Genomic DNA, 15,919 nt, shown 5'->3' with positions numbered 1-15,919 from the left:
CATATTTTAAAGCTTTTTGCTACTGAAAACTTCAGCCAGACTAGCATAGTGAATCCCCATCATCCAATAATATCAACGCATAGACAATTTTGTTTTTTCTTTACTCACATCTAATTTTCTCTTTTCCTACATTATTTCTGAAGAAAATTCCAGACATGATTTCATCCATAAATATTCCAACGTGTATCTCTAAAAGATGAGGACACTTTCTTAATATAATCAAAATACCATGATTATGCCTAAAACAATAATTTCTTACTATCAATCAAATAAGATTTTAATCTTGTTTAATCTAATCTGTACATAACACTCTAAAGAGTCAAAAGCATATAATACACAAAATAAACATAAGTTCTTCCAATATAAAAGCAGGGAGAGAGTAGGAATAAAATATTCCTTTGGATGAAAAATTAAAAAATTGTGTTTGATAAATGCTTTTCTTCCAAAATACCATACTAAAATATCAATATTCAAAAATTATTTACTGATTTTTTTTTTCACCTGCTGACTTCTGAAGTCATTATATAAGGAAAATCACTTTGATTTTTAAAATATGTGGGAGGGAATTCTTAGCAGAAGCTAAAGTAATGGTGCAAAAAGGAGAGTATATCAAAGTTGACTCTGGATTAACTAGGGAAAAATTAATTAATTCATCTAGCAGATTTGGGAAGCAATATATGAAGCCAATGGCTGAATAGTACAATGAGGTTTAAGATTATCTCTGGCATATCTTACAGTTCTATTTCTCTGAACAATCAAAATAGAACTAACATAAGGAATAAAGGATTATCCCACTAAAAGGTCTTGGGTGACCATGGACAAAGCACAGAATTAACTTATCTGAAAACTTAGGCTTCCCATTTATAAAACGAAAATTTTATATGCTTTGCCAGCTTTATAGGATTTGTGTGAGAATCCAATGTCGTAACAGTTACTTGAAATATTTTGAATGTGTAGTACAGTGTAGCAATTAAGGGTGCTGGAAGGGGTTCTGGAACCTGGGTTCAAATGTGATTTCTACTTTACTATGTAACCTTGAGCAAGTTACTTAACTACTCTAACCTTTAGTTTCCTTATTTGTAAAGTGAATATAATAATACATATTCCCCCCCCCCCCCCAGCTTATAGATGGTTCTGAGCACCGAATGGAGTTAAAGCACTAGAGTGTTTAATATAACACCTGGTACGTCCTCAGTAAATGTTAGCTGTTATTAAGCTTTACAAACTTACGGTATTACTTATAATCTCATATCAACTTCCTTAAAAATACCTGTCCAACTTAAGGAAAGTAATGTCATGCCAGCATTGTATAAAAATAGAAAGCAAAATGTATTTAATATCTGTGATGAGCTACAATCATAAAAATCATACTTTATGGTGAATCTCACCTAAGAAATCACCATAGCAAAGTTGTAATAAAACAATAAATGAGTATAAAATGTAGATTAGCTCCTTGCTAAAAGCAGCAATATATCATATCTCTGGTAGTTCTATTTCTTTCAACTCTGAAAAGAAGCAAGGGCAAAAACGGCTGTCTCCCCAAATATATCTGCCACTAAGAGGTGGATCATTTCACTTCTACTTGGTAAATTCCTTACTCGACTGTTAACTTTGCAAGCACAGAGACATTTTGAATTGTGGAATATCCAGGACCTCAATCAGTGCCTGGTCTGTAGTAGGTATTCAATAACTATTTCTTAATGAATGACTGTATAAGTAAATAACTTCTACTTTTTCCAAAACAAGTATCAGTCTAGATTCTTGATATGCACTATGAAGTCCTTCACAAACTCAATCTTCAATTACTAATCACAGACTCAAAGAATTAAAGGATGATCAAAAATCATGATTTAGTATGCTGATTTTATTTAAAGACCTCCAAAATTGGGGATTTCACAAGCACCTAAGTAAACCCCTATCTGTAATTTTTAACAGGCACCTATTAAGCAAACTTACTTAGGGTAATTTACTTAGAGCCAAAACAACTAATCCCTATTTACTGAGCACCTGATAAGACAATGCCAGAGATGTAAAGAAGGTTAAAAAATACGGTTTCTGCCCTCAAGGAGATTTCAGTCTTGTAGGAGACACAAAATTAATGCAAATAAGAACAAATTTTATGAGTCAGTAGATAATCGTTTAAAGACTGAGACAGAAATAGCCTGAGTGCTAAGCAAGGACTCCAGGAACAGCCAGAACCTGAAAAAAAGAAATCTCTGGCCCTGCAGATGCTAAACTAAGAGATGAAACCCAGTGTTTTGTCCCAGAGCAGCTAAGTGAGTGCCCATAGACATTTAAAGAGGGAACCACTGTCTTCAGAATCTGGAAGCAACAGAACTGGGAATAAGGACCAGCAGACACCAGCCACATCACGTGTCTTCCCAAATTACTCTTCCTTGAGTCAAGGTTATGATCCTGTCTCAGTATATTGTCCACCTAGAGGCTCAGGTGGAAAAGGTTACAAGAGAGAAGATTTCAGCTATTAATCAGTTAGACGAAATTCAAAACCAGCTTGCTTTTTGGGAAATGGATGTCACAATGGTGTGTGCAGAAATGCACTATCAATTGAATAAAATAAAAATGGAGAAGGATGAGGCAGAAAAGGAGCACAGAAAGTATAGAACAAAAACTAAAAGACATCTTGAAATTAAAGATCAGGAAATAGAAAAACTAAGATTAGAAATCAGTGAAACCAAGCAGAATTTGGAACAGGAGCAGCAGAAGGGAGACCAAGCAGAGAGGAGTGCCTGAAACTGACAGAACTGCTGGGTAAATCCGAGTACCAACTGCACCTCACCAGATCAACACTATGAAAATGTCTCAGGTTTTTGTCCTGCAGTCCTGAAAGTATCTCCACATCTGAAAAAAGGTTTGCCTTAAGGTAACTGAGGGAGGGATGGAAGAATGAATATCCTTTGATTTTAAAATACTTCACTTATATATAGAGAGAAAAATCAATCAACCAGAGGGGAAAAAATTATATGGCAATATCTGTAAATATGATAATGGTTTAGGAAGGAAAGGTCAAAGAAGCCTGGGTTAATTAGGGCAGATGGAACAGGAAGTTAAAAACAGGGCATCCCAGAATCAAGGTGCAGAGTCAGGAATAAATTTGATGTGCTTCTGAAACACAGAGAAAGCCTGCGTGTTTGGGACAGATGGTGAATGCTGACGAATTGTGGGGAAAGTTGGGCTAGAAGGATTATAAATTACTTGGAAAGTTAGACAAAGATTTTAATCACTACCTTCTTATGAGAGAAGAAAGAAAAAGCCACAGAATGTTTCTAAATTAGTGAACTTAATAGTTATACCAGTTTAATAACCATTATAGTTAAAAAGTTCTTCTTAAAAGAAAAAAAAAGAAAACCAAACAAACAAAAAAGCAGCTCTTCTTAAATCTATCAATTTTTTTTTCTTACTGTAATGTAAATCCATGTTCTGTTTCATTCTGTAGGTAGGGGAAAATAACTGAATAACAGACTCACCATAACAAACATGTATACATGTTAAGGCAAATATTAACTTATCCCTTTATATTATCTCTGGCTAGACATTATTTCTTATCTTCTGTTGCTTTATAGCCTGTACCTTCTTCTTCAGGCAAATAAAACTCTTACAGAATTCCAATTTTTATTTTTCATCATAAGGCAGGCCACCCTATTCTATCTACATATGGAATATGTTATATTCATTCCCGTCTTTTTTTTTGACATTTAAAAAATATTTTTTATTGTAAAAACTTAACATACATATATTTTTGACACAAAAATATTCCGTGTATCGTTGTACAATCAATGGCTCATAATATCATCAGCTAGTTGTACATTCATCACTATGATCATTTTTTGAACATTTGCATCACTTTAGCAAAAAAAAAAAAAGAAAAAAGAAAACTCATATACACCATACGCCTCACCCCTCCTTATTCCCATCTTCTTTAAAAACTGCATTCAAACTCTCCTTAATAACACTTTTCTTAAGTAACTACCTTATAAATACACCCCTCCTAACACTATTATTGAAATCTATATAGTCTTATTTATAAATATGTTTTTTTGTTTATTTGTCTGTCATCCCCCCAATTAAGTTGTCAGGTCTATTACTGTATTTACTTGCATAATGGTCACCTTCACTTATTTATCATATTCTATTTGAGGGATGAGAAAAAGGGCTTTACTTAAATGAATAAATTTATTTTTCCCTCAACCTACTAACATTTTCTCCAACTCCTTATTTAAAAAAAAAATTTCATATCTCATAATAGTCATAATTCCTTTTCTGGTACCAAAAAACTCAACATGATGATATGCAAGTAAATACAGTTAAAACATTGTTTTGTTGCTATTAATACATCATGAATACAATAAACATTCAATGGTTTAGATGAAATTTGAACAAGATACTACCACTATAATGCAGAAGATAAAAACATTAGTTATGCAATCTTAAAAATTTATATATTAAAAAACAAGAAATCCACCAGTGTTTCCATTTTAAAGGAAAAATGTTTACAATTTATTGTATCCTACTCTGTGAGTTCACCATCTTTTAAAAAAATCAACCTTCAATTACTTAAAGCTATGAGTAAAAACAAAAAGTAAATAAACAAAAAAAATAAGTGACTTATAATACATTTAAAGGACAGTTGCAAAGGAATAGAAGACATTGTTCTAGAGCACTTTGGTCTAACAAAAGATTCACGAAGAAGCTAAAGAAAAACACACAAGCATACAAAACATTAAACATACAAATATGCATAAGCAATATGTTCATAAATATTTAATACAACATAAATCAGTAACTACATATATACACACACATATAGGGGTTACACTCACATAAGGTACAAAATCAGACTCTCTTCATCCCAGGTCCTAAATTATCCATACACAGTTTTCAAAGAGTTTTTTATAACTCTCAGGACTACTGATTACACTCAGGAAAGAGTTCCAAAATTTTCTTAACTTTTCTACTCCCCAAACTCCACTGACACCAAAAATGAATTTTCTGCATGCTCAGAAGAATTAGAAAAAAAAAAAAATCATCAAATAAACAGTATTTATTTAACAAAGCCACTTTCACCATTCCTATTTCTTTCCTTTATTTATTCATACAAATGGCAATTCCTTCAACACAGCAGCAATCCTAAATTAACATACCTGGGAGCTAGGCTGTTTAGGCTCATCCAATCTCCCAGGAGATTCACTTCTGGCTCTGTGTCTCTCCGTTAAGGGAACAACACTGCCAGAGGGGCTGAATCTGTGGAAAGAGAAGCATAAAGGGGACTAATAGAAAAGTAGAGTCAAATAACTTAAAAATGGTGATGTCTCCCCCCTTTTTCTAATGGTTGATGAAACCGGAACAAAGTGAACAATATAGTAACTAGGAAATAGTTTCCTGAAGTCATTTTTTTTTTTTGTATGCTACAGGGCAGGGTCACATTTCATTCTTTTTCCATGTGAGTATTCCGTTACTGTAGCACCATTTTGTTGAATTTTTTTGTCGTTGTTGGTTTCTTTGCTTGTCTGTTTGGGAAGTGTATGGGCCAGGAATTGAACATGGGTCTTCCGCATGGCAGGCAAGAATTCTACCAATGAACTACCCTTGTACCCCCAATATAGGATTTTATTTGAAACAAAATATCTTTAAGAAAGGTTTGCCCTAGTAAATTTAGGAACTATGAAATGACATCAGATAGAACACGTGAGCTAGTGAACCTAAGAAAGGCTAAATATAAGTTTCTATCCTTAAATAAGTAATGGAAGCATATAACCTGTCATATATTTCAGAGTGTTCATATGGATCAGGGAAATTAAAAGTCTTTGCATTAAACTGACATTACTTCTGATATAGTTCTAACATAGGAGGACAACAATTCTAGCACAGAGAGACAATAATATTGTGTTTGAGAATATTTTAACTATAAAAAGGACACAAGAAGGAAATTAAATCAAGATCACCTGAGGTGGATATTGTACAGACTATCTGAACTTCTGTGACACATTTGTCTCTCAGGACCAGCCATAAATCAAAAGTAATAGTTTTTTAGTTGTTGTTTTAGTTTAGCTTTTGTTCCTTTCTCTTTAAGAAGGGATAAGAAAAATTATTACCAATCTAAACTGGTAATAATACTTCTTTCAAATGACTTAGATTAAAACTTACGCTATTTCTACCAAAAATAAATGTTCTAACTACATCAATACACTGGAAAGAGAAAAGTGAAGTATAGGGCATAGTAGCACTGGGTGGGGAAAAAAAAGGAGATTCTCAGGCCTGTGGTGGCAGCAGTCATTAATGAAAGAAAATTTGAAAGATATCATCAAATGACAAGCTAAAAAGGAAGAAGAGACATCCAAAAACTTTTCTTTGAAATTACTCTGTTTATACTAATTTAACAAGAACAATCACTGCTGGCACCATACTTTTTCTAATTTGGTAGGCGAGGGGCAAAGAAAAGTGCTACAGAAGAAAATGAAACTCCCCGAGGCCACCTACCTGTGTAATAACATACCAAGGAAGAGCAATGCTGCCAGGTTCCCAGCTGATGATCAGCTTCCTGCCTGGAATCCCGAGGAGCCCTGGCAATTACTGATCCTAGTGTGGCTGCAGATGCTATTCTGATTCATGGAAGTGTCTAACTTTACCATAGTTCTCACAACATTGTAAATACTTCAGGACTAGGAGCTTCCTGCTTTAAAAAAATAAGAATGCAAGTCTATTGGCAAACCTCCAATTTCCCCAACATCCACTTATTTTGGCTAAGAACATCAGATAAGGAAGATACTCTGCACCATGCAGAGAGCTCACTTGAGCCATGTCTGCACAACAGCCATTAGTGGTCAAAAAAAGAAAACATACAAAAAAACTTACCTGTCAATTTCAGTGCTTGTTGGCCGAGCCACCTTGGCTCCTGAAGACCCTAAAGTGTAATTCTCCTGTCCTACAGAACCATGGCCTGTGGTGTCAATCACCATGGCTGTGACTTCCTCTGCACTACTCCCATCTTCTCCAGAAGGCTGATTCTCAGTCCCGAGCCACTCCTCCAAATTTTCAGTTTTGATGTGTACTGCTCCAAGAACTCTAACTTCATCATCACTACGGACTCCCCGGTCTGCCATTCCTGTCTCTACGTACCACTGCCCTGCTCGGTTGATTCGAAGAATGGGCTCCCGGCTCTCTATGTCGGAACTCTGTTCAATTATCTGAGGGCTGGTGGACTCCTCAGGGGGGCTTAGCTCCCTGATATCTAGCACAGCACTAACTTGACCTCGCCGGTTTCCCTTTGGGTTATGATGTCGCGGGCTAAGGGACCGGTTTAGATTTGGTGTAACCCTGTGAGACTCCGGAGGCCTCTCTTGATGCTTTGTCCTTGTTTGACTTAATTCTGCTTCAACCTCAGCCACATTAATTTTGAAATGAATGCCTTCCAGGATCTGCGTACACTTGTCTATGATATGCTGCATCTGCAGAAAACTGGCAGCAGTCAGGTAGCTGATGATATCTGCCAGTTGCAGGCATATCCGCCCCGTATAGCAGAAAGAAAGGAGCTGTTCAAAAACAGTAGGGTTCTTGATAACTGAAATGGAGACAGTACTCATCTCATTCAAGGACATGTGATCCCGGAAATAGGGGGAGCTGGCAGCCAGCACCACTTTGTGAGCCCGAAAAGCCTGTCCTTGCACATTGACCACAATATCACAGAGACGGCCCTGCATGCGCAGCTGGTTCAGATGGCTCAGGACAGAATTGCTAAAGTCAGGAATCTCCAGTTGTATGTTCCCACCCTTCTCCATGGTCGTGCCTGTGGATGCAGGCAGGCATTCAACTCTGCTGAAAGAGGAAACCACATTCTCATTAGTATTTATAATTTTAATCCTCTGGTGCTCTCTAGTTCTAATGTACTTAAAACATTATTTGGTAAAATTTCAAAGTCCTCAAGAGAGATATCTTTCTTATGTTTGGATGTGGAAACAGAGGCACCAACAGGTTTTTAGTTAAGATTTCAAGGCAGGGGACAGATTAAAAAGCAATCATTATACTCCTAAAAATTCAAGCTGTGACTATACTCTCCTTATTAATAAGTCATACACCATCAAAACAGATAGAGTTCCACAGAACAGGGGGTGGGCTGGGGGACAAGCATTTATGTTTTTTAAAAAAGTGTTACTTGTACAAAATCTCGTAATTTTTTTTTGGAAGACCAACTTTCAAAATAAATGCAATTTTATACGTCTTAATATTATCTCATAGTTAGTTCTGTATGGCCTATACTCACTATTTTATAGTGACTTATATCCATATCAAATATGACTCAAAATTTTACATTAAAATTTAAATACTGAAAAATTAAGCCTGTAATTGTATCCAATAGTCTTCAGTAGGTGAGAGTACAATGTTATAGTGCTAATTGTTAGACCTTGACTTCAGCCCAATGTTCACTCTATATCTATAAATTTAAAAAGCATTACATAGTTACAAAAGCCATAAAACTTCAGGACCTTCTCCTGACAAGCTCATAGTATTGCCCCGTATTGACAAGAACACACTTTTCAGTAAAAAGGGAAGCATATACACTGCTTTCAAGAACCAACTTTAGCCAATCTAACCTTTTTCCAAAGCGTTTTTGTTTGTTTTGAAACTTTTAGTCCAATAAGAGCCTCTGTCGATGCCATCATGAATTCAGATGTGCTTATTTTGGAGCCCACACCAGCGCCTTTTTTGTTTGCTTTTTCCGGCAATTCCCCAAGAGAAGGAAGCCCCTGGAGTAAAGTCTTTCTCTACCGTCGGCACTGGAGGGGTGATAGCTGTAAGAGGGAGAATCGGCAACGGCTTGGTGACAGCCACTCTGGTACTTGAGCGGCTTTCGTCTGCGTTAAGAAGCGGGCAGAGGGGCACTGGCGGAGGGACGAAACATCATGGAGGAATGGGATGGAGAGGTGAGCGACGGGTCGGGCCAGGGAACGAGCGCTCAGGTGAGAGTAAAGGGCCGGGAAGGGGGCGGTGCCCCGAGACCCGGTCCAGGGAGTAGGCGTAGGCGGGCGGGGAGCTGCCGGAAGGTAGATGTGTGTATCTGGGAGTGTTCGGGTTGAGGAGGGAGAGAAGGAGAGGGCTGCCCATCCCGGGGTCCTGAGGGAGGGGCCCCGCAAGGGGGCGGGTCCGGCAACTCAGCCCGGCCCGGCGCCAAGGGGTGGAAGGTCGCCCGGTGCCTTGGGTAGGTGAAGGGAAGTGGCTGCACGCCCCAGGAACGGGCTACAGTGGAGACAGGGCGAGTTGGTCCCGGTGCGAGACCAATGGGACTGGGGTGCGGGGCCCGAGTCCAGTCGAGGAACAGCACCTACCTCCGGGGGTGGAAATGGGCCGGAATCGGCCGGAACACCGTCCCGGAAGTGAAACCCCCCACCCCCACCCCCGGAGCAGGCGACGTGCCGGAAGGAAATCACTCACCCTTACACCGCCCCCCTTCCCCCCTCTCCCAGCGCTCTGCGTCCCTCACGCCCCCTCCCCTCTCTTCTCTTCCTCCCGGGTCAGAGGAGGGCGGGAGCCTTGCGTCACGCGGGCAATCGTGGTCCCCTCCCACAACGGGGGCTGTTCTTAGGGGGTGGAGACAGAGGAGGGGCTTAAAGGAGGAGCAGGAGACGGAAGGCGCCGAGGGGGAGGAGCTGATGCGGACGTTCGCGGGTAGGGTGCGTCGTTACGTCATGGAAAAGGAGCTTTATATACCGACCTCTGGGCGCCATCTCGCTCTTTCGAGGCTGGGATCTTCGTCTTAGGAGGTCGGTGTTGCTTTGGCGGCTGCTTAATAAGGTTGTTTTTAGGGGTTCTAGTCTTGGAAATCATGATCCCTTAAATCGCGTAAGCCAGCCGCGGCTCACAAGATGCGGATGGTGCAGGATTGCACGTTGGGTGCCCTGCGAATTAAACTCAGCTGTGCGGGTGTTTGGGCGGTACCCGCAGAGAGGTCTTGTCCTGCCTCTGATGAAGCCTTGTTGGTAGGGACATCTGACAGTGTTGATGAATGCCAACGGCTCTGATGGCGGGGCATGCCGAGCCATTCGACTTGGCCCGTGTCACCGCGGGCTGCTGCTTGCTGTTCTCGAAAGGGTCCCGGTGGTTGGGTTAGTGCATGTGCTGCCTACCGCACTGCGCCATTTGGCTTAGTGGTTCTTAAGCTTAATTTGGTATAATATTTTATATAATGTTTATGGGTGATGGGAGTTAGATGTTCAAGTGATACAAAAATGAAACACTACTTTAAGGGTAGCATAGCAAAATGAACAATGTATTACCTACAATATTTTCCACAGGGATGGTTCTAGGCGTGGATGAAATGTGGCCTTTTGTGGCATCTTTTGGACAGGTAAGAATGAAAATTCGATATAAAGAAAACTTATATTCGAAGCCTGTGATGGTGTAAGAGTAGTGGACAGAACGGATTTCTGAGAAATTCTGTACTGAGGCTTTAATAGCTTGGCATTAATACTTGATGTAGCTACACAGGATGGTTCTACTAATGTGAAAATCTATTTTGTTTACTATTGCAGTTTTGTGCCAAAGGGGGATGAAAAGATACCGAGGTGAGTTACTGAAATTCTCGTACAATGGGAGGTTAGGTGACTTTCACTGAACATGCCACAATGATGACATTATATTTGCTACTCTTGACAGTCAGAATGATGAGTAGTATTACCACCATTATCCCAGCTGAGGCACGAAGAGTGTTTTGGGGGGAGATAAAGAGATCTTACCTAAATTGACATGAAGCTTATTCTACCAGGTCCTGCAAACAAGCCTCATTCTAGTCTAGACATGAGCATACAGGTGAGACAACTTTATATATTCCCCCTTGTTATTTTAAGGAAATACAAATGCTAAAGTACTGTCAATGCTTTTAGTGCGTTAGGGGTTCTTAATCTTTTTTCACAAATCTGTCCGTTTTGTGAAAAGCTTACAATGTTTGGGGAACCTTGAAAAAAAACAAGACACTATGATGGTTGCATAGTTCAGCAGATTGATTTGTGAAGTTGTTATTTTACTGATGTGTCTGCGGCTGTAAAAGTAAAGCTGGTATGCTGGTAAACAAAGTCGGTATACTAATTTTGCTTTTTTTGTTTTTGTAGGCACTAAACCAGAATTAATGGTAAGATAAACTCCACATATTAAAAGTAACTGGGCAAATTTGAGACACAACAGCACAAATGGCTTTTCTGTGATATCAGTGTGGTAATACACAGGAAGCAATCCTGTCATGTAATGTTTGAGATTGAAAAGATAATTCGAATATTATGCTGAATGCATTAAATTTGTGCCAAATTCTTATCCTCTTATCTGATAGGTAGAAGAAACTTGTGGTTTGTAAAAAGCAGCCTGTATGATGATAAGCAAATGCTGACTGAATATGAAGGTCTTAATTAGCTCTAACTGATAATCAGGCTTTTATTAGGCTTTAGGAAGGAAAATTCATCTTTGGCTATTATAATAAAATTTCACTCTTTCTTAGGTGACCCGAGTCTGACCTGTCTGTACAAGCTTTGTATTTGGTGAGTGTCAAAAAATGTTAAAATAGGATTTCATCACCATTCTTAATGACAGTATAATTACTATTGAGCTACTAACCATTTCATTTGAGAATGCTTTTGATAGGGTTGAAAATGATGTTGAACAAATGTCTGACCTGAAATGACCGTGTAGACAAATAACAGTGCTGAAGAACCCTCTGACATAGAAGACAATGAGAAGAATTTAATAATGCTTAGCATTTTAATGCAAAATCTATTTCCATTCTAGCTCCATGGTACATTTTTATCAACGGACGGCTTGCTATGCTAAAGACATCGAAATCGACTCCTGCATTTTTGGTTTGTATGTTTCTGAAATGTGCTTATCTAGTTGTGAGGGAGAGTTTTCTTGTGTTGTGAATGAAATCTGGATAAGTTCACTGAAAGAAAAAACAGGCTTGTAGTAACTGCAGCTAAAGAAATACTTTGTTTCAGGTGCAGATTGTGGAGACGTTTTAAAGGTATATATCTTATTAGTTTTATATAAAATAAGCAATAAAGCTGTTAATGATGGTTTTTAATATTAAGACATGGGAATCTCTCAGAAAGAGAATGAAGTTGAATTTTTAACTGAAACAGTAAATTTTTAAAAAGCCTGAGAAGTCTACCAGTTGATACCTACTACTAAATGTGACTAAATTTCTGCAGGTGTCAGACACCCTGGCTGCAATGCAAATACATGGAAAAGTTTAGAAAACAAGGTATAGTACTCCCTAAGTCTTGGGTTTATGTAAATTGTGTTAAAGCTGATACAATGATGATAACATAGTTCAGCAGACTAAAATGATGAACTACACTAAGTCTTTCGCTCCTATCTGATGTATCTGGCCCAAACAATCCAATTTATACCTGTGGAAAAGGGAATTTAGCCACTTCCACAGAAAATGTTCAGGGCTTTGGATTATTAGGGGTTTTATACCAATTTTCTGTATTTATTTCAGGATTTGGAATTCACCTTTAGGGAGAACAAAGGTTAGTTCAAACCATGTTTATCATCTATATGCTTTAATCTGAAGATTATGCCAGGTATAACTTTTTAAAGCTAGCTTACAAAAAATGGAAAAATTGAAGACCATTTTTTAATGAACTTTTCCCTCACACAGGTAAACCTTTCATTTGCCTGAAGGCTTTAAGGTAAGCCCAGTTTTATAGCGTATAAAGTACGTTTGAATGTAACCAGTGATGTAATGATTCTGCCAAATGAAGTAGAATGATATCACTTATAAAACCGTTCCATATTGTTTCTGAGGTTACTTTACTTTGAAGAGCATCACTAATGATTTTTTTTACTATGATTAAATACATATTCTTTTCTTTTAGGACTTGATGGCAGCACCCATAGCTATTTGAAAGGTGAGAATTAAAAATACCTGCACTGCTAATTCCAGAATACATGATGATCACACTCCAACTTGAACTCTCTCACTGATTATGTGATGATGATAAAAGATCTGAAGTTCTGTGTACCCTAAATACTATTTAAATGGAAAACTTGATTTGTATTTAAAAAGTATTTGCTTTTGATTTTTGCAGGCATCTGGATGGATACTCTGCATCTAAGACTTAAAACATTAAAATAAATTTCTGCAAACCCATTTGGAGTCGGCTTCAATTATGTAATGGGCAGGGAGTAAAATTCTGTACTGAATTAGGGTATAGACATCTGTCTTGTGCTTTATCATATCACCGTTTACCTGGGAGACCAGGCATTTGGTGACTGCAGTGCTTTAAAGAATATGCACTGTGGTAGTTAAATATTCATAGGTATTTCACAGGATGTTCTGTGCTTGAAAATGGAGTTTATACTGAGGAAAAAACTACTTGCATGTAGCATTTCATTCTTTATTAAAAGAAGTGAGTGATTTGCCATAGGTTTTGCTTTGACTCTAGAGACTCAAAAATCTCCATGACATTTTTAACCTGAAAGACACCTCTAAGAACAGTGCAAGCTGGAGACTAGAAAAATAAAAGCCTTAGATGTTTTTTTTTTATTTTGGCATGGGCAGACACTGGGAATCAAACCCAGGTCTCCAGCATGGCAGGCACAAACTGCTGAGACACCGTGGCCTGCCCTTTAGGTGTCTTTTTTAGAAAGTACTTTTATTGATAAAACCTGTACCAACATAGTCCAAACTAGATGTCTTTTCTGTACAAGAATATGCCCAAAGAACAGTGGGAATGGGTTGAAAATCCATCTGGCAGTCCAAATCTGGGGGCTTAACAGCAAGAAATGTGATCAGTGTCAGCTCTGGGTCTGCAGTGGGGAATTTTGGGAAAAACGGCTGTACAATGCTCAAGGACATCAGACTTCATCAGACATCTCTCAACAAGGAGAAATTAACAGGACCAAGTTCTTGAAGTAAATGATTTGCTGTTGCTGGCAGTTACCTTTTTTTTTTAAGAATTTAAAGTGGAAGATTGGAATTGAAAAACTAGTTTCAGATTAGTTTGTGCATTCCAAAATCCTCAGTTGTGTTTTCAGTTTCAGTTTATAGTTGAAAAATATTTTTTCAGAATTAAAAAAACTAAAGAACCTACAACAGTGAATAATGTACTATGGAGTAGTTAATGTAGTGATTAATCAGTTACAACAAAGGTATTACAGTAATGCACAATATAAAACAATTGGGATGAGTAATGTGAGAAGTTGGCGTATTTTTTTAAGTGCTAAATTGAAAACTGATCCAAGTGAAATTTCTCTGAATTACAGACTAAGGTGGTTTTTTGCCCTGATAAGCCTGAAGAGACTGAATAATGTCCAAAAGCTTTCTGAGAAGCCAATGTAATATTGACAGCTGGGGAATCTAGGACTTGTGGTACTTAGAGTCAATATTCCCTGGGTTCTATCTTCTGTAATTGGTTCCAGAATAGAAAGAAAATTCTGCTCAAAATTAGACTTCAAACTGATTTTTCATGTAATGCCCATGTGGGGTGGATGAAAGTAATTTCCTACTCCATCTCCAGAACACAAAGGGCATATCCAGAACATTCTCTTAAGAGCAGTGGAGTGGGGCCCGTTTTCTGACCACGAGGACCCTGCCAACAAGATTTCTGGCTCAAGAGCACACCCACTAGTGAGACTGGGATTCAAGGACAAGTTATAAGGGAAAGCTCCACTAATAGTGAACCACCTTTCTGCAGTGGACATATTCTTTATAGCTTATTAAGTACCACAAACAACTGGCATGAAGCTGCTATTATCTTAAACTACAGTATCCCATTGTTTAGGGGCTGAGAAAAACAGGGATATGAAACTGATACTCAATGTTTTTTAAATTAAAATGACAAGGCAAAAGTGATTAAGTAGAAAAGAAATGCAAATTCATTAATCAAGGTTTATACTCTTTACAATTAAGTAATTGTAAACTTCTGTGTCAGAACTTATAACCAAACCTGAGCTCAAATGTTCATTTTTTGAATACATTTAAGGTTGATCTAGAATCAATTAGTATTTTCAGTTGCTTGAAGAGGGAAAGTTACTCAGGGATTAATGATTACTCATTTGTGTAATGCTTTATAGTTTTTGAAAGTATTTTCACTTACATTATCTCCCACAGTTATCTCTGATTCTGCTAACAGTGAGGTAACTAGGCAAGTACTGTATTTTATGTAAATGAAAGGGAGGCTCAGAGGTTTAACTTGCTCAAGGTAAAACACAGACTGACTCATTTGAGTGATTTTTTTGCATTATACTAATATAATGAACTAATACTGTTCATATTATTAAAATAACACTATAAAATTTAATAAATAGGATTCTCTTAAGGTTAAATTGAAGCAACCCTTCAATCAACTGACCAGTCTTAAAGGGGCAAGCATTTTCTAACATTTCATACATGATCTGATTGCTTCTGTCCTAAATAAACTATTACTTGGGAATGAAAAACATGATTAGAAAACATTAAGCCATTATAGTACTCCAACAAAGCCATCTTTCACACCAGTACAAATAAGAAGGAATGTCAAAAAAAGTCAACCAAAAAAACCTAACAAAAACCCAGTGAAGCCTGTTATCAAGTCACCCATTTTCTATCTCTTCATGGTGAAGAAGAATGCTGCCTGGATTCCTTTGATCTAAAGACTTGATTGTTAAATCTGTGGCAGAATTTGGGATTTGAGTTGAAAGCAAAGAGGACAGAATTCCAAAGCTCAACTTTGTTGATGGGTTGGATGATTCAATGAGCTCTTTGCTGCCTCTGAGTCTGTTGGCCAAGAGACCTGGATGTGATAGGGCCTCAAGTCCTCAGGAGGAATATAATCTGGGGCATTGCTCATGAGGTCATGCCCGCGGAAGGATTTTGGGAAGGCTATCACGTCTCTGATGCTGGCAGCTCCAGTGACAAGGCACATCAGTCTGTCTAATC

The 15,919-nt window shown here is 38.0% G+C and overlaps 3 protein-coding genes and 10 non-coding genes across 45 annotated transcripts in view; 11 read left to right on the top strand and 2 right to left on the bottom strand.

The window, feature by feature from the left end:
• Positions 1–9,434, bottom strand: part of ZBTB37 (zinc finger and BTB domain containing 37) — a 26,562-nt gene extending 17,128 nt beyond the window's left edge. The window contains exons 1-5 of one of the 5 annotated variants that reach the window (XM_077157013.1): positions 9,339–9,434; positions 8,607–8,804; positions 6,871–7,830; positions 5,160–5,259; positions 109–189 (exon numbers count right to left, since the gene is read on the bottom strand). In XM_077157013.1, the coding sequence (XP_077013128.1) occupies positions 127–189; positions 5,160–5,259; positions 6,871–7,793 (1,086 nt within the window). In that variant the 5' untranslated portion in view covers positions 7,794–7,830; positions 8,607–8,804; positions 9,339–9,434 and the 3' untranslated portion in view covers positions 109–126. The remainder of the gene's footprint in view (positions 1–108; positions 190–5,159; positions 5,260–6,870; positions 7,831–8,606; positions 8,805–9,338) is intronic. The other 4 variants (XM_077157009.1, XM_077157010.1, XM_077157011.1 and 1 more) reach the window with 4 other exon arrangements.
• Positions 8,550–13,951, top strand: LOC143680653 (uncharacterized). 27 transcript variants are annotated; one of them, XM_077157029.1, is made up of 11 exons: positions 9,438–10,357; positions 10,542–10,574; positions 10,775–10,818; positions 11,118–11,137; positions 11,498–11,537; positions 11,785–11,859; positions 11,991–12,016; positions 12,204–12,256; positions 12,497–12,527; positions 12,876–12,908; positions 13,089–13,951. In XM_077157029.1, the coding sequence occupies exons 6-11, from the start codon at positions 11,789–11,791 to the stop codon at positions 13,133–13,135; spliced, it is 261 nt and encodes an 86-aa protein (XP_077013144.1). In that variant the 5' UTR covers positions 9,438–10,357; positions 10,542–10,574; positions 10,775–10,818; positions 11,118–11,137; positions 11,498–11,537; positions 11,785–11,788; the 3' UTR covers positions 13,136–13,951. The 27 variants fall into 27 exon arrangements, 19 of the variants coding, with proteins under 19 accessions (XP_077013150.1, XP_077013144.1, XP_077013146.1 ...); XR_013174107.1 differs by having other exon boundaries at positions 10,762–10,818; positions 11,785–11,855; positions 12,659–13,951; XM_077157031.1 differs by having other exon boundaries at positions 9,438–9,773; positions 11,118–11,537.
• LOC143681946 (small nucleolar RNA SNORD74) lies at positions 9,964–10,040 on the top strand. The gene has a single exon (XR_013174981.1). It is a non-coding gene; the product is annotated as a small nucleolar RNA SNORD74 (small nucleolar RNA).
• LOC143681970 (small nucleolar RNA SNORD75) lies at positions 10,398–10,459 on the top strand. The gene has a single exon (XR_013175004.1). It is a non-coding gene; the product is annotated as a small nucleolar RNA SNORD75 (small nucleolar RNA).
• On the top strand, positions 10,628–10,709 carry LOC143681937 (small nucleolar RNA SNORD24). The gene has a single exon (XR_013174973.1). It is a non-coding gene; the product is annotated as a small nucleolar RNA SNORD24 (small nucleolar RNA).
• Positions 10,980–11,043, top strand: LOC143681968 (small nucleolar RNA SNORD77). The gene has a single exon (XR_013175002.1). It is a non-coding gene; the product is annotated as a small nucleolar RNA SNORD77 (small nucleolar RNA).
• LOC143681947 (small nucleolar RNA SNORD44) lies at positions 11,364–11,426 on the top strand. The gene has a single exon (XR_013174982.1). It is a non-coding gene; the product is annotated as a small nucleolar RNA SNORD44 (small nucleolar RNA).
• Positions 11,643–11,709, top strand: LOC143681969 (small nucleolar RNA SNORD78). The gene has a single exon (XR_013175003.1). It is a non-coding gene; the product is annotated as a small nucleolar RNA SNORD78 (small nucleolar RNA).
• LOC143681942 (small nucleolar RNA SNORD79) lies at positions 12,055–12,136 on the top strand. Its single transcript, XR_013174978.1, has one exon. It is a non-coding gene; the product is annotated as a small nucleolar RNA SNORD79 (small nucleolar RNA).
• On the top strand, positions 12,302–12,382 carry LOC143681948 (small nucleolar RNA snR60/Z15/Z230/Z193/J17). The gene has a single exon (XR_013174983.1). It is a non-coding gene; the product is annotated as a small nucleolar RNA snR60/Z15/Z230/Z193/J17 (small nucleolar RNA).
• On the top strand, positions 12,730–12,807 carry LOC143681944 (small nucleolar RNA SNORD47). Its single transcript, XR_013174980.1, has one exon. It is a non-coding gene; the product is annotated as a small nucleolar RNA SNORD47 (small nucleolar RNA).
• Positions 12,941–13,017, top strand: LOC143681940 (small nucleolar RNA SNORD81). The gene has a single exon (XR_013174976.1). It is a non-coding gene; the product is annotated as a small nucleolar RNA SNORD81 (small nucleolar RNA).
• The window catches only part of DARS2 (aspartyl-tRNA synthetase 2, mitochondrial), a 40,882-nt gene continuing 38,344 nt past the window's right edge, over positions 13,382–15,919 (bottom strand). For all 3 annotated transcript variants that reach the window (XM_077157008.1, XM_077157007.1, XM_077157006.1), the window contains one exon: positions 13,382–15,919. In XM_077157008.1, coding sequence (XP_077013123.1) covers positions 15,705–15,919 — 215 coding nt within the window. In that variant the 3' untranslated portion in view covers positions 13,382–15,704.

This window comes from Tamandua tetradactyla, chromosome 4 (assembly GCF_023851605.1).
Source record: "Tamandua tetradactyla isolate mTamTet1 chromosome 4, mTamTet1.pri, whole genome shotgun sequence".
NCBI classification, from domain to species: Eukaryota; Metazoa; Chordata; class Mammalia; order Pilosa; family Myrmecophagidae; genus Tamandua; species Tamandua tetradactyla.
This window is presented reverse-complemented; position numbering and strand designations above follow the sequence as displayed.

What these genes read in the sequence shown, in the direction of transcription:
- LOC143680653 (XM_077157021.1), top strand. An exon ending in ATTGTGGAGACGTTTTAAAG is followed by an intron (nt 12,017 to 12,203) that starts GTATATATCTTA and finishes AAATTTCTGCAG; the next exon opens with GTGTCAGACACCCTGGCTGC. An exon ending in CACCTTTAGGGAGAACAAAG is followed by an intron (nt 12,528 to 12,875) that starts GTTAGTTCAAAC and finishes CTTTTCTTTTAG; the next exon opens with GACTTGATGGCAGCACCCAT.